The 21,650-nt window shown below is 46.0% G+C and overlaps 2 protein-coding genes and 1 non-coding gene across 3 annotated transcripts in view; all 3 read right to left on the minus strand.

The window, feature by feature from the left end:
• LOC107522939 (large ribosomal subunit protein uL16-like) overlaps positions 1–12,013 on the minus strand; it is a 205,193-nt gene extending 193,180 nt beyond the window's left edge. The window contains exon 1 of the mRNA XM_016191656.2: positions 11,565–12,013. Coding sequence (XP_016047142.1) covers positions 11,711–12,013 — 303 coding nt within the window. The 3' untranslated portion in view covers positions 11,565–11,710. The remainder of the gene's footprint in view (positions 1–11,564) is intronic.
• A 66-nt stretch (positions 12,014–12,079) lies between these two features.
• Positions 12,080–12,216, minus strand: LOC132532543 (small nucleolar RNA SNORA70). Its single transcript, XR_009544486.1, has one exon. It is a non-coding gene; the product is annotated as a small nucleolar RNA SNORA70 (small nucleolar RNA).
• Positions 12,217–12,542: 326 nt separating this feature from the next.
• BTBD19 (BTB domain containing 19) lies at positions 12,543–21,247 on the minus strand. The gene is made up of 8 exons (XM_016191655.2): positions 20,706–21,247; positions 14,970–15,183; positions 14,819–14,872; positions 13,402–13,461; positions 13,226–13,294; positions 13,017–13,148; positions 12,806–12,931; positions 12,543–12,686 (listed from the first exon to the last, which is right to left on the minus strand). Exons 1-8 carry the CDS (start codon positions 20,789–20,791, stop codon positions 12,552–12,554), a joined length of 876 nt encoding a protein of 291 aa, XP_016047141.1. The 5' UTR covers positions 20,792–21,247; the 3' UTR covers positions 12,543–12,551.
• Positions 21,248–21,650: the final 403 nt, after the last annotated feature.

The raw sequence follows: 21,650 nt of genomic DNA on the forward strand, positions 1-21,650 counted from the left end.
TGACAACAATAACAATAAATACAACAAAGGCAACAAAATGGGAAAAAAATAGCCTCCAAGAGCAGTAGATTCGTAGTGCAGACACCGAGCCCCAGCAATAACCCTGGAGGCAAAAAACAAAACAAACAAACAAAACCCAATAAAACAACAAGGGCAACAAAAGGGAATAAATAAATAAACAAATAAATAAATAGAGAAATACAGCTCTCCAGACAGGAATGCCACTCTTGCTTTTTCTAAACAGACCAGAAATCAACCATGAGGCTGGTGCTGGGCCAACCTAGAATCAGGGACCTCCTGTCTCTGCTGGTTGTTTCTTCTGGGCCTCTTCAGGCAAAATGCTTCATCCTGAAGCTGCATTTAAACTTTCAGTTAGAGATGAACAAGATGGGGCCAGTCGGTGGCACACCTGATTAAGCGCACACATTACAGTGCACAAGGACCCAGGTTCGAGCCCCTGGTCCCCACCTGCAGGGGGAGCGCTTCACTAGCTGTAAAGCATGTCTGCAGGTGTCTCTCTGTCTCTCTCACTCTCTATCTCCCCCACCCCTCTCGGTCTCTGGCTATCTCTATCCAATAAATAAAGATTAAAAAAAAGAGAGAGATGAACAAGACATTGGAGTATAAGTACAGTTGTTGCACCTGTGTCCTGTGGCCCCTTTGGAGTGTGGCTCTGGTGACCAGCAGCAGCTTGCCCCTGGGCGCCTCCCAGGTGGTCTCTCCATCAGAGGCAGCTGCATCCTCAGAAGACCCTCTCAAGTAGGGGAGCCAGTCAAGACACCCTGAAAGTCTGGAGAGCTACCAGGTGGATACAGACATCCTGCACTTTTTTTTTCCCTCCAGGGTTATTGCTGGGGCTCAGTGCCTGCACCATGATCCACAGCTCCTGGAGGCCTTTTTTTTCTTTTTTCCTTTTGTTGCCCTTGTTGTTGTATCATTGTTGTGGTTATTATTATTGTTGTTGGATAGGACATAGAGAAATGGAGGGGGAGACAGAATGAGAAAGAAAGATAAGACACCTGCTTCACCGCCCATGAAGCAACCCCCCTGCAGGTGGGGAGCCAGGGGCTCCAACCAGGATCCCTACACTGGTCTTTGTGCTTAACCCACTGGGCTACCACCCTACCCCCCATCCTGTACTCTTAACTCCTTGACTTCTGTGGTTTTTGTGCTTGTGAAGCTCTAACTTGCTAGGCCAACTCTCTATGACATAGGTGATTACTCAATTTGGCCTCAGGCCACAGATTTTTCTTCTTCAAATTCCACTGATGGGGATGTGTGTCTTGGGCCACAGGTTTTTCTTTTTCTTTTCCTTTCTTTTTAAAAAATATTTATTTATTTATTCCCTTTTGTTGCCTTTGTTTTATTGTTGTAGTTATTATTATTGTTGTTGTTGTTGTTGGATAGGACAGAGAGAAATGGATAGAGAAGGGGAAGACAGAAGGACAGAGAAAGGGAGAGAAAGATAGACATCTGTAGACCTGCTTCACCGCTTGTGAAGCGACTCCCCTGCAGGTGGGGAACCTGCGGATAGAACTGGGATCCTTCCGTGGTCCTTGCGTTTTTGCGCCACCTGCACTTTACCTGTTGCGCTACCGCCCGACTCCCTCCCTCCTTCCCTCCTTCCTTCCTTTTTTTTTTTTTTTTTTGCCTCCAGGGTTGTTGATAGGTCTTGGTGATGCTAGAAGAAGAAGAAGGTGAGGAATCCACTGCTACTGGAGGTTATTTTTCCCCTTTTGTTGCCCTTGTTGTTTAACTTTGTTGTGGTTATTGTTATTGTTGTTATTTATATCATTATTGGACAAGACAGAGAAAAATGGAGACAGGAGGGGAAGACAAATAAGTCAGAAACAGAAGGATGAATATGGGATGATCTCACTCTCAGGCAGAAGCTGAAAAACAAGATCAGAAAAGAAAACACAAGTAGAACCTGAAATGGAATTGGCGTATCGCACCAAAGTAAAAGACTCTGGGGTAGGAGTGGGTGGGGAGAATACAGGTCCATGAAGGATGATAAATGACCTAGTGGGGGTTGTATTGTTAAATGGGAAACTGGGGGATGTTATGCATGTACAAACTATTGTATTTACCGTTGAATGTAAAACATTTAATTCCCCCAATAAAGAAATAAATTAAAAAAAAAACAACTTAACAGTGCCAGGTATACAGCACGAGTTCAGCTCTTGTCACTTTGCACTTTAATGGCATTCTCACTAGAGGAGGGAAGGTAGATTGACTTCATAAGAGGGGAGGTTCCTCTGTTCCTCTGCTGGTGGGGCAGCAAACCAGTGCAGCCCCTTTGGGAGACTGTCTGGGCAGCCCTTAAGCAGCAAAGGAAGTGCCTTATGATCTCGCAATGCCACTCTTAGGCATTTACTCAGTGGACACTCAAGCACTACTTACAAGTAGTGCCCCTAAGTTCAGAGCCACATTACTCACAATAGCCAATGAATAGAAGCAGCCTAGATGCCTAGCAAAAAAAAAAAAAAAAAAAGGAGGGGAAGACAGAGAGGGAGAGAAAGACACCTGCAGACCTGCTTCACACTTGCGAAGCAACCCCCCTGCGGGGGTGGGGCTCAAACTGGGATTCTTTTTTTTGGGGGGGGGGAATTCTTTTTAAAAAATATTAATTTTTCCCTTTTGTTGCCCTTGTTTTTATTGTTGTAGTTGATGTCATCGTTGTTAGAGCAGAGAGAAATGGAGAGAGGAGGGGAAGACAGAGAAAGGGAGAGAAAGACAGACACCTGTATACCTGCTTCACCGCCTGTGAAGGGACGCCCCTGTAGGTGGGGAGTGGGGGGCTGGAACCGGGATCCTTATGCCTGTACTTGCACTTTGCGCCATGTGCAATTACCCCGCTGCGCTACCACCCGACACCCTTTTTTATTTATTTTTATTTATAAAAAGGAAACACTTGTGGTCTGGGAGGTGGCACAGTGATAAAGCTTTGGACTTTCAAGCATGAGGTCCCAAGTTCAATCCCCAGCAGCACCTGTGCCAGAGTGATGTCTGGTTCTTCCTCTCCTATCTTTCTCATAAATAAATAAAATATTTTTTTAAAAAAAGAAACACTTGGGAGTTGGGCGGTAGCACAGTGGGTTAAGCGCAGGTGGTGCAAAGCACAAGGGCTGGCGTAAGAATCTGAGTTCGAGGGGGTCGGCAGTGGCGCAGTGGGTTAAGCGCATGTGGCACAAAGCGCAAGGACTGGCGTAAGGATCTCGGTTGGAGCCCTGGCTCCCCACCTGCAGGGGAGTTGCTTCACAGATGGTGGGTGAGGCAGGTCTGCAGGTGTCTATCTTTCTCTCTCCCTCTGTCTTCCCCTCCTCTCTCCATTTCTCTCTGTCCTAGCCAACAACGAACAACATCAACAATGACAATAATAATAACCACAACGAGGCTACAGCAACAAGTGTCGTATGCTTTACATTGGTTTGTTCTAGCCCTCCCCCACCAAGAGAATTAGATCAGCCCAGTTAGTTTCGAGGGCCTGCTTGGCCCCGCCCCAAAGGAACCCCTCCAGAGTTCCACAGTTGGAGAGTTTCAGAGTTCCAGAGTTGGAGGGTTCCTGAGTTCCAGAGTTAGAGAGAGTGCTTGCGCAGCTGCAAAGAGACAGCAGAGTTCTGTTTGGTGATTAGTTTGGTTTAGTTTATGAATCGTTGTTCTTGAATAAAGAAATACAGCTTCCCTGCCCAGCCGTTGTCTCCGCGTCTCTGTTACCCGCCCGTGAAGCTAGCCCCTAGCCCTGCCGGCTAGAGCCATAGAAATTTTAACAACACAACAAGGGCAACAAAAAGGGGGGGGAAATGGCCTCCAGGAACGGTGGATTCATGGTGCAGGCACCGAGCCCAGCAATAATCCTGGAGGAAAAAAAAAAAGAATCTGGGTTCGAGTCCCAGGCTCCCCACCTGCAGGGGAGTCGCTTCACAAGCGGTGAAGCAGGTTTGCAGGTGTCTATCTTTCTCTCCCCCTCTCTGTCTTCCTCTCCTCTCTCCATTTCTCTCTATCCTATCCAACAACAATGACATCAATAACAAATAATAATAATAACAACAACAACAACAATAAAACAACAATGGGGGGAAAAGGTAGCCTCCATGAGCAGTGGATTCATGGTGCAGGCACTGAGCCCCAGCAATAACCTGGGGAGATGTCTGGGGAGATGATGTCATGGCTGGAAAAAAGACCAGAAAGCTGGATCAGGGAAGGGAGTAGCTCCCTAATATGGGAAAGGGGTATAAATATTATTGACTGTAAACCCCATCGATTTGATGTGATCTGAATATGGGGCCCATATTCAGCTTAGAAGCCTATGCATTCCTGTAGATCTGAGCTCATATTCTGTGGTTATGAGTAGGAACATTACAAGCTGCCCTAATTTCAGGACTCATCTTCCTCAGGTGGAGCATAGAGTATGTTGTTCCATCCTCCAAAGGGAGGATGGAACATTCTCTACCGTTGATCCAAGTTGAGGGCAAGGTCCTATGGGGGCCCACAAAGGGGTCTGTTGTTTCTGACAGAGATGACTAGTAACAATGGAGAGAGGGATCTATTCCAGGTCTAGGCCTATCATGTCTGTTTGGGAATCTCAGTAATCCCCCACTTGGGGCCCAGCTGATGGGGTGGCGAACTGAAATTCTTAATGTTGGTCCTTGTGCTTTGTGCCATGTACACTTAACCCATTGCACTACCGCCTGACGCCCAACCGCCACAGGTTTTTCTTCTGCAAATTCCAGTGATGAGGGTTGTGTCTTAGGCCTGGGCCCTAGTCCAGCTGATTTCTGGCCACAAGTTTTCCTTCTAATTTCTATGAAAGGTGGTAAAGGCAGCATCCCCAGGACCGTGAGGACCCCCCCCTTTTTAAATTATTTGTTTATTTAAAATATTTTATTTACTTATTCAAGAGAAAGATAGGAGAGAGAGAAAGAGCCAGACATCACTCTGGTACATGTGGAGGCTGGGATTGAACTCAGGACCTCATGCTTGAAAGTCAACTGCTTTACCCACTGTGCCACCTTTCGGACCACTTTTTTTCATTTATTTTTACTATTATTATTTGCCTTCAGGGTTATTGCTGGGGCTCAGTGCCTGCACCATGAATGCACTGCTCATGGAAGCTACCTTTCACCCCCATTGTTGTTTTATTATTGTTGTAGTTATTATTATTTGTTGTTATTGATGTCATTGTTGTTGGATAGGATAGAGAGAAATGGAGAGAGGAGAGGAAGACAGAGAGGTGGAGAGAAAGATAGATACCTCCGGACTCACTACACTGCCTGTGAATCGGCCCCCTGCAGGTGGGGAGCTGGGGTCTGAAACAGGGATCCCTACTCAGGTCCTTAAGCTTCATGCAATGTGCGCTTAATCTGCTGCCTGACCCCATTTTTGCACTTTTTTTTTTTTTTTACAGCTCAGTCACTTGTGAGGAGGAGAGGCTGCAACTGGGCTCCTGTCCTGTCCTGTCCCTTGTAGTGATAACCCTGGAGTCCCTTGTAGTGATAACCCTGGAGTGATAACCCTGGAGTCCCTTGTAGTGATAACCCTGGAGGTAAAAGAGGAAAAAAAAAGGGGGGGGGGAATTAGGCATTGTATAAGAATAGGTGGGATTGTTTGTTTGTTTTAATCTCATATGTTTTGTTTTTCCTAGACAATACTGCTGGTTATTGTGGCATTTCTATTTGTATTTTAAAGACTTAACAATGATTTCTTTTTACATGTTTCAGTTTTAAATCTGATTATAATACAATGGAGATTAAGAAATTCTCAGATTCAGAAGTGAATGTAAAGCAGGTAATAAAATAAGATCTTTGTGTGTGGTCTGGGAAGTGGCACAGTGATAAAGCTTTGGACTCTCAAGCATGAGGTCGCAAGTTCAATCCCCAGCAGCACATGTGCCAGAGTAATGTCTGGTTCTTTCTCTCTCCTCCTATCTTTCTCATAAATAAATAAAATCTTAAAAAAAAAAAAAAAGCCAGAGGTGGGAACCATGGGTGCTAGGGCCCAAGCATAAAACTGCCATTTCTTTAAAAAAAAAAAAAAAAAGGGGAATGTTATGCATGTACAAACTATTGTATTTACTGTTGAATGTAAAACATTAATTCCCCAATAAAGAAATAAATTATATAAAAAAAAGATCTTTGTGTTTAAACAAAAGAAAGAAAAGAAAAAGTATGGGGGTTAGACGGTAGTGTGGCAGGTTAAGTGCACGTGGCGCCAAGCACAAGGAAGGAGTAAGGATCCGGTTCCAGACCCGGCTCCCCACGTGTAGGGGAGTCGCTTCACAGGCGTTGAAGCAGGTCTGTGGGTGTCTATCTTTCTCTCCCCCTCTCTGTCTTCCCCTCCTTTCTCCATTTCTCTCTGTTCTATCTATCAACGAACGATATCAACAATAACAATTATAGCCACAACAAGGCTACAACAAAGGGGGGGGTGGCCTCCAGGAGCAGCGGATTCATGGTGCAGGCACTGAGTCCCAGCAATAACCCTGGAGACAAAAAAAAAAAGAAGAAGAAATACGTGAATGATTTTTTTTAACATCAGGAAGACGGAATTGTGTAAGAAATAAAAGAGATGGGAAGGCCCCACATCTATGGACATCTAATCTTTGACAAAGGGGCCCAGACTATTACATGGGGAAAGCAGAGTCTCTTCAACAAATGGTGTTGGAAACAATAGGTTGAAACATGCAGAAGAATGAAAATGAATCACTGTATTTCACCGAATACATAAGTAAATTCCAGGTGGATCAAGGACTTGGATGTTAGACCACAAACTATCAAATACTTAGAAGAAAATATTGGCAGAACTCTTTTCCGCATAAATTTTAAAGACATTTTCAATGAAACAAATCCAATTACAAAGAAGACTAAGGCAAGTATAAACCTATGGGACTACATCAAATTAAAAAGCTTCTTCACAGCAAAAGAAACCACTACCCAAACCAAGAGACCCCTCACAGAATGGGAGAAGATCTTTACATGCCATACATCAGTTTAATAACCAACATATATAAAGAGCTTGCCAGACTCAACAACAAGACAACAAATAACCTCATCCAAAAGTGGGGGGAGGACTTGGACAGAATATTCACCACAGAAGAGATCCAAAAGGCCAAGAAACACAGGAAAAAATGCTCCAAATCTCTGATTGTCAGAGAAATGCAAATAAAGACAACAATGAGATATCACTTCACTCCTGTGAGAATGTCATACATCAGAAAAGGTAACAGCACTGGGGTGGGTGGGTGGGGAGAATACAAGTCCATGAAGGATGATAAATGACATAGTGGGGGTTGTATTGTTAAATGGGAAACTGGGGAATGTTATGCATGTACAAACTATTGTATTTACTGTTGAATGTAAAACCTTAATTCCCCAATAAAGAAATAAAATTAAAAAAAAATAAAAGGTAACAGCAGCAAATGCTGGAGAGGGTGTGGGGTCAAAGGAACCCTCCTGCACTGCTGGTGGGAATGTCAATTGGTCCAACCTCTGTGGAAAACAGTCTGGAGAACTCTCCGAAGGCTAGAAATGGACCTACCCTATGACCCTGCAATTCCTCTCCTGGGGATATATCCTAAGGAACTCAACACATCCAGCACAATTTGTAATAGCCAAAACCTGGAAGCAACCCAGGAGTCCAACAACAGATGAGTGGCTGAGCAAGTTGTGGTATATATACACAATGAAATACTACTCAGCTGTAAAAAATGGTGACTTCACCGTTTTCAGCCGATCTTGGATGGACCTTGAAAAAATCATGCTGAGTGAAATAAGTCAGAAACAGAAGGATGAATATGGGATGATCTCACTCTCAGGCCGAAGTTGAAAAACAAGATTAGAAAAGAAAACACAAGTCGAACCTGAAATGGAATTAGAATATTACACCAAAGTAAAAGACTCTGGGGTGGGTGGATGGGTGGGGAGAATACAGGTCCATGAAAAATGATGAATGAAATAGTGGGGGTTGTATTATTAAATGGGAATCTGGGGAATATTATGCATGTAAAAAAAAAAAAAAGAAGTAGAAACGCAAAGCAGAAATTGACTGAGTTTGGAGTATGGCACCAAAGTAAGAAAGCAGAAGTATACTAGAGTTTGCAGTGAGTACCCTCCCTAACACTTCCTCTCCACTATTCCAAGCTTTGGGTCCATGATTGCTCAACAATTTGTTTGGCTTTGTATGTTAACTCTCTTTTCAGTCACCAGGTTCCAGATGCCATCAGGATGCTAGCCAGACTTCCCTTGATTGAAGACCCCACCAATGTGTCCTGGAGCTCAGCTTCCCCAAAGACCCACCCTACTAGGGAAAGAGAGAGGCAGACTGGGAGTATGGACCGACCAGTCAACGCCCATGTTCAGCGGGGAAGCAATTACAGAAGCCAGACCTTCTACCTTCTGCAACCCTCAATGACCCTGGATCCATGCTCCCAGAGGGATAGAGAATGGGAAAGCTACTGGGGAGGGGGTGGGATATGGAGATTGGGCGGTGGGAATTGTGTGGAGTTGTACCCCTCCTACCCTATGGTTTTGTTAATTAATCCTTTCTTAAATAAAAAAAAATTAAAATAAAATAAAATAAAGGGCAGATTAAGGAGTCAGGCAGTAGCGCAGTGGGTTAAGCACACATGGTGCAAAGCGCAAGGACTGGCATAAGGATCCCAGTTCAAGTCCTGGCTCCCCACCTTCAGGGGAGTCACTTCACAGGTAGTGAAGCAGGTCTGCAGGTATCTATCTCTCTCTCCCCCTCTTTGTCTTCCCCTCCTCTCTCCATTTCTCTCTGTCCTATCCAACAACAATGACATCAATAACAACAACATAATAGCTACAACAATAAGACAACAAGGGCAACAAAAAGGGGAATAAATAAAAATAAAGGACAGATTAACAAAATACAGACTATTAACATATATACCTATTAACTATATACTATATATTATAACTATATAAAGTATATAACTATATAAAGTACATAGCTACATAAAGTATATAACTATATACTATTAACATATATAACATATATACCAGAAATGATCCCCAAAGCAGAATACTTGATCCAGTTCTTGGTGAAAGAGAGTTTATTACACCTGTGTGTATGATACTCTAGATCACTCTCAGAAGTTCTCCTTGAACCTTTGAAAGCACACAGTTTTATTGAGGTCCCCCTCACCAAAGGGGTGGAGGGAGCAGGTTTGTGTCACTATTACAAAGTAGGCAGAAACAGACAAGGGCAATCTTTCTCTCTCTTTTTTTTTAATGTTTATTTACTCCCTTTTGTTGCCCTTGTTTTTTTATTGTTGTAGTTATTGTTGTCGTCATTGTTGGATAGGACAGAGACAAATGGAGAGAGGAGGAGAAGACAGACACCTGCAGACATGCTTCACCACCTATGAAGTGACTCCCCTGCAGGTGGGGAGCCTGAGCTCGAACCGGGATTCTTTTTTTAAAAAAAAATATTTATTTATTTATTCCCTTTTGTTGACCTTGTTTCTTTTTATTGTTGTAGTTACTATTGTTGTGGTTGTCAGATAGAACAGAGAGAAATGGAGAGAGGAGGGGAAGACAGAGAGGGGGAGAGAAAGACAGACACCTGCAGACTTGCTTCACCATTTGTGAAACAACTCCCCTGCAGGTGGGGAGCGGGGTGGCTTGAACCAGGATCCTTATGCAGGTCCTTGCGCTTTGCTCCACCTGAGCTTAACCCACTGCGCTACTGCCCAACTCCCAAAGGCAATCTTTCATGTAATTGCTATACATCTCCCTTATCTATAGCCTTGGTAAAGAAAGAGGAGAACTAGTGCCTGGTATGTTGCAGTCTTGAGACAGCTAAATTACTCCCTAGTCATCAGTTTACCTTCAGCACTGTTGTCCCTTGCCCATTAGTTTAGGAATGTGGAGAGGAGGAGAGACAGCAACTACAGACACTGTTTTAATTGCCAGGAGAGCAACCACAAAGGAAATTCAGTTCTTCTTCTTCTTCTTCTTCTTCTAGCGTTTGCCCTTCTTCCGTAGCCAGTCAACAGCGTCAGGTTGAGCCTGATGTAAAGTTTCGAGACCTCCTTTGAATCTGGAGAGGTGGCAGTCGTTGACTATGTGGGACATAGTCTGTCTGGAGCCGCAGGGGCAGTTCGGGTCTTAGGCTTTATGTCTCCATATCAGAAAGGAAAGGCACTTCTCCATCAGGCACATAAATTAAAATATCCACATAGGGTAAATCAGGAGAGTATGCACTCTGTATTCATCTATTTCCCACAATACCTGCTATATATACAGAGATTCTCAGGAGAAAATGGATAGTTCCCAGTGATGACCTAAAATCTCTGCTTCAATACAATTTTTGCTAAAGACAAAAGTCTGTGTGAGTACGCATGCACACCCACCCAGTCAAACCATGGAAAACAAGGATAAGGTCTATTATTCAGGTTTCAGTGGATGCCTTCGCTGATTAGTTGGTCATCTTTTGCTGGTACATCCATCCATCCATTCTCCTTCCTTCCTTTTTGCCTCCAGGGTTATCATTGAGGCTTTTGTTGGCAATACAATTCCATTGCTCCTAGCAGACATTTTCCCCCCATTTTATTGGATTATACAGAGAAATTGAGAGAGGAGGGTAAGACAGAGAAGGGAAGAGAAAGACTCCTGCAGACCTGCTTCACGCTTGCCAAGCGATCCCCCTGCGGGATGGGGGGGTGGGGGGGGGCAGGTCCCTGTGCTTCCCACCATTTGCGCTTAACCTGGTGCGCCACCGCCTGGTCCCCAAAAAGGAACATCCTTACAAATTATTTCCTTTTAACTTTTTTTTTTGGAAATGACTTCCTTTATAAATGTAAATGTATTAACAAAAGAGTAAATTATATTCTTTCAGAGTTTCTCCTATTTGCCCAAATAATGTTTAAAATAGCCTTTACACCAAAGATATGTATATTTGGGTGTGGCTTGTTTACTTGCTTTAGGAAGAGATAAAGAGACACTCGCAGCACTACTTCATCTCTAATAAAGCTTTCCCCCTGCAGGTGGGGATGGGTGTTTGAACCTGGGTCCTTTGCACAAGATACCACGTGTACTCTACCAGGTGCGCCACCGCCAGGCCCACTTCAGTTTCTTAGAACTAAATTAGAATTCACGTACTGTTGAATGTAAAACATTAATTCCCCAATAAAGAAATAAAAAAATTAAAAGAATTAAAAAAGAAGTAAACTACATATATATTTATATACATGTGCATAATATTTTTACCAACAACAACAACAAAAAAAGAATTCACGGGAGGCAAATGTTAGGAAAAGAATGTGACGATGACATCCTGGTTTTCTGGCCTGGGCGTCTTGAGCTGGGGAAACACCGTGGGGGCAAATGAGGGATTTCAATTTAACTTTTTAATATTTAATTATTCCCTTTTATTGTTGTAGTTCTTATTGTTGTTGATGATGTCGTCGTTGTTGGATAGGACAGAGAGAAATGGAGAGAGGAGGGGAAGACAGAGAAGGGGAGAGAAAGACAGACACCTGCAGACCTGCTTCACCACCTGTGAAGCGACTCCCCTGCAGGTGGGGAGCCAGGGGCTCGAACCGGGATCCTTAAACCGGGATCCTTCTGCCGGTCCTTACGCTTTACACCACGTATGCTTACCCCGCTAGCCACCGCTGGACTCCCACTTTTTTTTTAAAGCAGGATCTTGATTTATTGTCACTGATTATGGGACACCTCTGAGGCTCTCAGGAGTGCAGGGCCCACCACTTGTCCAGGGGATCGCGATTGGGTATGTATTTGACTCCACAGCCGTCTGCGATGAGGCGCTTTTCAGCCACCATGTCTTCAAATTCATCTGCGTTAAACTTGGTGAAGCCCCACTTCTTGGAGACGTGGATCTTCTGGAGTCCAGGCAACTTGAATTTGGCCCTGCGCAGGGCCTCGATCACATGCTCTTTATTCTGCAGCTCGGTGCGGATGGACATGATGACCTGGCCAATGTGGACTCTGGCCAAGGTGCCCCGGGGCTTTCCAAAAGCACCTCGCATACCTGTCTGGAGCCTAAGATTAGGGACAGCAGGAGGTCAGGCATAAAATGAACAAAGAGCAGGAAGGACTGTCTCCAGGGTCCCTTAGGGCAGCCTATACAAGCATCAGGTTGTATACACTATCCAGGAGGCTGCTATTTGCAGCCACTGCACACCGGGCGCCATGGGGAGGGCAGCATGGTGGATTTCAATTTTAGACGCAGCCAGAAGCTTCTGCAGGGAGCTTGGGGTCCAGATCGGCAGGAGGTAGGTTTAGAATTAGGAAATAAGCAGGAAAGATACATAGGGATCAAAACAGGAGACTGGACTCGAGAGAGATACAAAAAAACAAAAGCGCGCACACGGAGGGGAGCGCCTAGCTTCAGGGTTTAGCTCTAACAGCCTCAGCCCCGCTCCTTCCTCCCCAGGCCCCACCCACAGGAAAAAATCCCCTCTAGCTCCCGGCTGCGGGGCATGGTGGGAGCGGAAGCGGATCCGAGCGCCGAGAGCACGTCGGGAGTTGTAGTCGGGGACAGACAGTTTCGGTTACCGTCGCTGATCACTTAAAAGGCAAATCCAAAAAGCGGTGATGTTCCCGGGGCAACGTGCCCCGCCGGCGGCGGCAGAAGACGCCCCGGACCGCGTCACCTCTCCGCAGGGCGTGACACTTCCATGCCTCCACGATCTGCTCCACCTGCGGGGGAAGGCCAGTCACCTCAGATTCCCGCAGCGCCCCATCCTCACCCCGCACATCCGGAGCTAAGCGCGCCCTGGGCGCCATTCCTCTACGCTGCTGTGGTCCCGCATCCTCACCGGGACGAAAGGCTCCCTCCGGTTCTGCTCCTCCAGGGCGCTCAGCTCCGCGGGGGCCAGCAAGGCCAGTCTCAGCTCCCGCACCACCGGGGCCGCCACGTCGGCCACAGGCCGCTCCAGCACCGCCTGCGAACGCCAGTCCTGAGCCGGGGCGGCACGGGCACCTCCCCGCCGCCTGCACCCCGCCGCACCGGGCTTGGCCTGCACTCACCGCGCCCACGCGCGCCCAGCTCCGGGCGGCCAGCACGAGCTCAGCCTCGTCCACACACAGCTCGTCACTGCGCAGCAGGGGCAGCAACGCGGACGCCGACAGCTCCAGGAAGCCGCGGGTCTGGAGCACCGCCTGCGGGTCCTCTAATAGATCAGGGAGGGACTGAAGGGGTGAGTGTGGGGGGTGGTTTACATAGGAAGGTGCTGTACCTGGCTGTGGGCCTCTACGAAGGCTATGCAGCGCTCCTGCAGCGGTCCCAGGCCAAAGGTTATTGCAACCTGGGAACAGAATGAGACCTCAAGGTCGGGTTGGGGACTGGAGAGGCCATGTGATGCAGCTCTCCACACGAGGGATCGATACCTACCGCCCATCCAGCAACACTCACCTGCAGTGCCTCACAAACCAGCTCGACATCCAGCACCTTCATCACAAACTCCAGGCACAGCTGGGAACAGAAATGATTGTGGACGGTGCCTAGCTGTCCCTGCACCAATACCCCAGCCCTGTCCTAGAGCAGTGAGCCACACAGGCAGCTGGCAGGGGTGGCCAGGCTTCACTAAAGCCCGAGACATGCCGGCCTAGGAAGACTAAGGACTAACAGAGTCATGGCCAGCATATTTCCCACTAATCAGACCAGTAAGTCAGATGAAAAGTCTGGTTTGCTTTTGTCCATTCAGTTTGCCCCTTCCTGATTCAAAGATACTCCTGAGCAACCCCTGTAGACACTCTGAATCCAGCCGCAAATAACAGTCTCACTAATTCTTTTTTATCCCTCTGTGATTAGAATGTCATCTACTCCCAATTTGAACAATCTCCTACCAGTTCTACCCACTCCAACACAAATGCTTCTTACTCCAAGGAGTCTTCCCTTATCTCTCTCTCTCTGTCTCTCAGCATCTCTCTCTCTGTCTCTCGGTAGAACTAGAAAGCCCCACTGTACAGTCTTGACAGCACCATTTACCCTCATCTGTCATATTTTTTAATTTTTATTTATTCCCTATTGGATAGAGACAGAGAAATTGAGAGGGAAAGGAGATAGGAAGAGAGACAGAGAGACACCTGCAGCTCTGCTTCACTTGTGAAGATTTCCCCCGTGGGTGGGGACCAGGGGCTTGAACCTGGGTCCTTATGCACTGTAATGTTTGTGCTTAACCAGATGCACCACCACCTGGCCCCTCATCTGTCATATTTTTTAAAGTTTTTTTTTTTCTTTCCTTTTTAACCAGAGCATTGTACAGCTCTGGTATATGGTGGGGCGGGGGATTGAACCAGGGTCTTTAGAGCCTCAGGCATGAAGAGTCTGTTTGTATAACCATATGCTATCTACCCTCCGCCCCATCTGTCATATTTTTAAAGACTTATTTGAGAGGGGGAGAGAAAGAGAACCTGAGCATCACTCTGGCAAATGTGATGCCTAGGATCAAACTCAGAACCTCATGCTTGAGAATCCAATACTTTATACATTGAATCACCTCCCAGTCCACATCCTTCATATTGCCACTGAGTTGAATTTTCTTGTTTGCTGTCTGGAGAACATAAGGGATAAGGCTGACATCCTGTGTCTACAGTATCTACAGTATCATAAACATCCCATATGCCCTAGAACATGCACAGAATAAGCACATAGGGGATGCATACCATTTGCATATATGTACACATAAGTGCTTATCTACACAGAGTACTACCCCTATTTTCCTCCATATTGGGACACATTCCTCTCCAGGCCATGTGGGTGTGATGCAGAGTGTGAACCAAGCTCCTACAGACAAGGGAAATGAGAAATGGTCTGGCACAAAACCCACCTCACGCAGTTCCTCCAGCCCATACTCCACAGCTGCTGTTAGCACCTCCAGTACCTGCAGAGTGGGTGGTTGGGGAAATGAAAGGGAGTTTCCCCTGCCCCTCAGCCCACTCCCTACCTCTCCCACCCAGATCTCTGCCCAACAGGCTCACAGAATGGCGGTACAGCGTAACACTGTTGGTATACAGGAACTCCAGCACTGCCAGGAAGGCCTCAGCTGGCACAGTGCTTAACACCATGGGGCTAGGTACTCCAGAACCTGGTTCCGGGTCCAGAAGTCTCTGGAAGAAGTTGCATCTACAGGCCAACAAGCATCTGTGGGCAAACACCTCCTGCTGTTCTTGCCCAACCACAAATCGAACATCACTGTGGGAGAGAGTGAGAGAAGAAGAGGCCAGAGTCTAGACTGTACCTTTCTGCTTTGCCTTAACCCTTCTGGATTTTATCTGTTGTATATGAGACAGATGTAGCTCACAGAAAGAGCACATGCCTCACGTGTATAGGTTCAATACCTGACACCTCTCCACCACCCTGAAAAATAAAAATTAAAATAAAAGACAAGGGGCCCAGTGGTGGAATACCTGATTAAGTGTGCACGTTACCATGTGCAAGGTCCAGGGTTCAAGTCCCCAATGCTTATCTGCAGGAGGAAAACTTTTTTTCTTTTAATTTTTTAATTATCTTTATTTGATAGAAGCCAGAAGCCAAGAGGTTAGGAAGAGACAAAGAAGGGAGAGAAAGAGAGATACCTGTGGCCCTGCTTCACCACTCACAAAGCTTTCCCCCTGTAGATGGGGATCAGGGGCTTGAACCCAGGTCCTTATGCCCTGTAATATGTGCACTCAACCACATGTACTACCACCCAGCCCCGGGAAAACTTCACAAGTGGTGAAGTAGTAGTGCTGCAGCTGTCGTACTCCTATTAGATAGTTATTGCTATAATCACATTATTTGGCAATTGGGTTAAGTTTGAAGATCCCATTGTTAGGATTTGCTGTATCATACACGATATCGCCATAATTTATGTCCTTTGACATGATTATTATTTTTTAAAGTACAAAGTCAAACTTAAAAAAAATTATTTATTTTCCCTTTTGTTGCCCTTGCTGGTTTTTATTGTTGTTGTAGTTGTTGGGGAGCCAGGAGCTAGATTTGGGATCCTTGCACCACTACTTGCGCTTAACCCACTGCGCTGTGCTACTGCATATATATATATGACTTTTAAAAATATATATTTATTTATTCCCTTTTGTTGCCTTTGTTTTTATTGTTGTAGTTATTATTGTTGTTGTTATTGCTGTCTTTGTTGTTGGGTAGGACAGAGAGAAATGGAGAGAGGAGGGGAAGACAGAGAAGGGAAGAGAAAGACATCTGCAGACCTGCTTCACCGCTTGTGAAGCGACTCCCCTGCAGGTGGGGAGCCGGTGGCTCAAACCAGTATCCTTATGCTTTGCGCCACCTGCTCTTAACTCGCTGTGATACCGCCCAACTCCCAAAGATTTTTTTTTAAAGATTGCGAGCTCAGACCCACAGGGATAAAGAGGCTACATAGGCTCCTAAGCTGAATATGGGCCTGAGATCAAATTAATGGGGTCTACAGTCAACAATATATATATACCTTGCCCATATTTGGGAGCTACTCTCTTCCCTGATCTAGCATTCTAGCCCCTTTTTCAACCATGACACCATCTCCCGAGACACTAACTTGGGTCCACCTACACATCAGATGTCAGGCTCAGGAAAAAACTAATATAGTCATGGGCCTTTTGGAATATAGCTAAAATATGCCTACTAGCTATCCTCAAAACAGAGACCCCAAATCTTCATCTACAATATTCCAGCCTTTAGGTTTATGATTAGGCAACAATATGTTTGTCTTTATATGTTAACTCTTTTTTCAGCCACCAGGTTCCAGATGCCAACCAGACTTCCCTGGGCAGAGGACCCCATCAATGTGTCCTGGACCCCTGCTTCCTAAGAGCCCTGCCCCATTAGGGAAAGAGAGAGAGACAGGCTGGGAATATGGATCGACCTGCCAATGCCCATGTTTAGCAGGGAAGGAATTACAGAAGCCAGACCTTCCACTTTCTGCACCCCATAATGACCCTGGGTCCATACTCCCAGAGGGTTAAAGACTAGGAAAGCTATTGGGGAGGGGATGGGATATGGAGTTCTGGTGGTGGGAACTGTATGGAGTTGTACCCCTCTTATCCTATGGTTTTGTCATTGTTTCCTTTTTTTAAAATTTTTTTTTATTAATTTTATTTTTGAGAGAGATGTAGAGAGAGACACACACAGAGAAACACCAGAGCACTGCTCAGCTAAGGTTTATGGTGGTGCAGGGGATTGAACCTGGGACTTAGGAGCCTCAGGCATGAGAGTCTGTTTGCATAACCATTATGCTGTCTCCCCTGCCCCATTGTTTCCTTTTTATAAAAAAAGAGGTATGATAAAAAAGAATCTGTTTTCTGTACAGTGCATAAGGTCCTGGATTAAAGAATCCTGGTCCCCACCTGCAAAAGGAAAACTTCATAAGTAGTGAAACAGGGCTGCAGGTGCCTCTCTGTCTTTTTCCCTGTATCCGTCTTCCCTCTCAATTTCTGTCTCTATCCAATAATAGATATTATATATATAATATATATTACATATATATATGTAATATGTTTTCTGGGAGCTGGACAATGATGCACCATGTTAAGTGCACATAGCACTAAGGAGTCAGGCTGTAGTGCAGTGGGTTAAGTGCACATAGCACTAAGTGCAAGGACCTGAGGAAAGATTCTGGTTTGAGTCCCTTGCTCCCCACCTGCAGGAAGGTTTGCCTCACAAGCAGTGAAGCAGGTCTGCAGGAGTCTTTCTCTCTCCTTCTCTATCTTCCCCTCCTCTGTCAGTCTTTCTCTGTCCTATTAAAAAAATTGAAAAAGGGGCAGAAGGTAGATAGCATAATGGTTATGCAAACAGACTCTCATGCCTGAGGCTCCAGAGTTCCAGGTTCAGACCCCTGTACTGCCATAAGCCAGAGCTGAACAATGCTCTGGTAAAAATAAATAAATAAATACATAAATAAATAAGTGGTGTGTCAGGTGGTAGCACAGCAGGTTAAGCGCACATGGTAAGAAGCGCAAGGACCGGTGTAAGGATCCCAGTTTGAGCCCCTGGCTCCCCATTTATGGGGGGTCGCTTCATAAGTGGTGAAGCAGGTCTGCAGGTGTCTTCCTCTCCCCCCTCTGTCTTCCCCATCTCTCTCTGTCCTATCCAACAACAATGAAATCAATAGCAACAATAATAATAACCACAACTGTTGGTATGCTTCTAAATTCTGCTTATAAGACCTTCTGTTTTGATCATCACATTAGGTTCGCTTGTATTGCTTAACGCTGTGGTCTATTTACATAACCATTGTTTTCATTGGTTTAATCCCCACTGGTTCACGGGCTTTTTCCTTCTCCCCACCCCCTATTCTATGTACTTCCTCTTCCTGACACTTCCGCCTCAGGAGATATACAGGTCAGTATTTTCTAATGATTAGAGATTAGATTGTTGAACTGCATCCCCGCTTGTCAATAAAGATTGAACTGCGTTCCCAGCGCAGCCATGAGTCCCTGGTCGTCTCTCTCCCACCGGCGAAGCTAGCCCTGCAACTGGCGCCCAAACATGGACCGGCACGCAACAACAATAAAACAAAGGCAACAAAAGGGGAAAAAAAATGGTCTGGGAGGTGTCGCAGTGGATAAAATGTTGGTCTCTCAAGCATGAGGTCCTGAGTTCAATCCCCGACAGCACATGTACCAGAGAGATGTCTGGTTCTTTCTCTCTCTCTCCTATCCCTCTCATTAATAAATAAAATATATGTTTTAAAAAGCCTCCAGGAGCAGTGGATTCATGGTACAGGCACCAAGCCCCAGCAATAACCCTGGAGGTGAAAAAAAAAATTGAAAAAGTGGCCACAGGAACAGTGGATTCGTAGTGCAGACACTGAGCCCTAGCAATAACCCTAGAGAAAAAAAGAAAAAAAAAAAGTTTTCTTATCCATGAAATGGAATAGTAACCCCAAACAACTCTGGAATGATGTGTCTACACTTGACACATCCTCTAACATCGTTATAGGAGAGGAGGTGCAGGCAGGGCTGATGCAAGCAAAGTAAGAGTTTGGAGTGGGGGGGTTCTTACCTCTACCTCCACACAGTGCAAACTCAGCACTTTTTTAGCCTCCTGCAGACAGAAAAGGTGCAGAATGCATGCTCAGTGCAAACAGATATAAAAACAATGCACCATTATGAGGTCAGACCACATTTTCCATCTTCAAGATTACTTCCGGCCTCAGTTTCTAGGCCCCAGAACTGGGTACGGAGTAGGAGGCAGGAGATGAAATTTCAGCAACCCAAATGCCCCTAGTCCCAGGTCCAAAGCTTCAGTTGTCACTACTTAGTTATGACTGTGGCCTCTAAAGTAGCAGACTATGGAAATCACCGAACCCTTGGGGAAAAGCCTCCCTCCAAACACACACACCCTATCCCTGCTTTTATATACCACTAACATCTTAGGCAGGCAATGAGACCCAGACAGCCAGCACCCTTGAACTACTTCCTGTCTGAGAGTCTGGCTCAGTTTCTTGAGTTTTGTCCCTCTTGCATATCCCCAGTTTCCAGAATAGGGTAATCTATTCCTTTGCCTTAGTAGGGAGGAACTCAAATTAAACCCCAGCTCTCAGAGTCCAGGGAGTGGAAGATCCTTCTCTGCAAGGAACACAAGATACTGAAAAGGTATCAGTAGCCCAGGAGATGGGGCAGTGAACAAAGGATTGGACTCTTTTTTTTTTTTTTTTTTTTCTATAACCAGAGCACTGTTCAGCTCTGGCTTATGGTGGTACAGGGGGATTGAACCTGGGACTTTGGAGCCTCAGGCATGAGAGTCTGTTTGCATAACCATTATGCTATCTACCCTCCACCCGAATTGAACTCTTTTTTTTTTTTTTTTTGCCTCCAGGGTTATTGCTGGGGCTCAGTGCAAATCTACTGCTCCTAGAGGCTATTTTTGTCCCTTTTGTTTATCATTGTTGTTATTATTATTTTTGTTATTACTGTCATTGTTGGATGGGACAGAGAAATCAAGAGAGAAGGGGAAGACAGAAAGATAGACACCTGCAGACCTGCTTTACCACTTGTGAAGGGACCCCTCTACAGAGGGTGAGCCAGGGGCTTGAAGTGGGATCCTTACACTGGTCCTTGCACTTCCTACCATGTGCACTTAACCAGCTGCACCATTGCCTGGCACCCAGCACTGGACTCAAACATGAGGTCCAACATATGCCAGTGATGTTCTGATTTCTCTTTCTCATAAATAAGCAAGGGTAGATAGCATAATGGTTATGCAAAAAGTCTCTCATGGCTGAGGCTCCAAAGTCCCAGGTTCAATCCCCTGTACCACCATAAACCAGAGCTGATTAGTGCTCTGGTAAGAATAAATAAATAAATAAGGAATATTTTTGTCTCAGCTGACACAAAATCACCCTAAATTCTGTTTCCCACAGCCCACCCTTCACCTCTGGCCTTCAGGATATTATAGGCACTGAGTGACTTGTAGTTACCATCTATAATTGATTGCCCCATAGATCACCAAGGAGAAATGTCAAGTACCAATTCCCCACCTCTTCTTTTAATATCTTATTTATTAATTAATGAGTGAGATAGGAGAGAAAGAGAACCAGATATCACTCTGGTGCATGCACCGTTGGAGATCAAACTCAAGATCTCATGCTTGAGAGTCAGACACTTTATCCACTGTCACCTCCCAGAATGAGTCCCACCTCTTCAGTACTCAGGGATTTCTCAGAGGCCAGGGCCAGCAGACCCAGGCAGGGAAAACCCAGATAGGGCCCACCCCCTCACCTGTATAGGGGGTTGTTGACGAGGCTTCGAAGTGCTGTGGAAAAAGGTGCAGCCTCCCCATGCACAACCAGTCCTGGGGTCTCCATAGGTGAGGAGGGCAAGGGGAGCAAACAAGTGGAATAGCCCAGCCCAGGAGGTCTGCTGTCTTGGTCTCTAGGTGGGAGGTGGGAAGAAGCAGGAGGCCTGGCCAGGCCCCACAGTTGGTGAGACTAGAAAGGCCTGTGGAGCTCCAGAGGATTGTCTGCTGAGAAACTAAAGTTTTAGAAATAGGACTAGAGAAGCCTAAGGCATCAGAGGACCAGGAGACCAGAGGCTCAGCTCAGGATGGCGACTGGAAGCAGGAAGCCCCAGCTGGGAGACTGCCCAGGCAGCCTCGGGGTGGGAAGCCTCTGGGTTTCCATGGAAACTGGAGGTGGCCTAAGTGGGGGCCCCACCCATTACCCACAGGCCCAGGGAAAACTTCAGCTCTCAAAAGGTCCCTAAGCAGAGCCATGGGTCTCAGCACTGTGGCTCAACCTGCCTTGAGTCTGGGTTTCAAACTTCCTTTCCTTCCTAGCCAGTCCCCCACCATCCCCGCTAATCCCACCCCTCAAGTGCACAGGGGCAGCATGAATTTAGACAGACCTATAGAACCCTTCTTAACAGGGAAAATTAGAACACTCATAGGTGGTTTCCAGGTCCCAGACCTGGCTTGTCTAGCTGGGCACAGTGGGGGGTGAGGGGTGGGGATTAGAGAATCAGCTCTAAGAGGTATCATGGCCTCTGGCATTCTTGAAATGCATTTCAGTGGTTGTGATGGGGACATCTGGGCATGAGGGCACACAAGGTGTGGCTAGATGGGACCAGTCACAGGGCATTTGGGTCAGCAGGGGTCAGGAGGCTGGACTCAAGTTAACTGCGAGTCACTGCTGGTCACATGGCTGGCTCAGTCAGCAGAGCCATGGT

Source organism: Erinaceus europaeus, chromosome 13 (genome assembly GCF_950295315.1).
Source record: "Erinaceus europaeus chromosome 13, mEriEur2.1, whole genome shotgun sequence".
NCBI lineage: Eukaryota > Metazoa > Chordata > Mammalia > Eulipotyphla > Erinaceidae > Erinaceus > Erinaceus europaeus.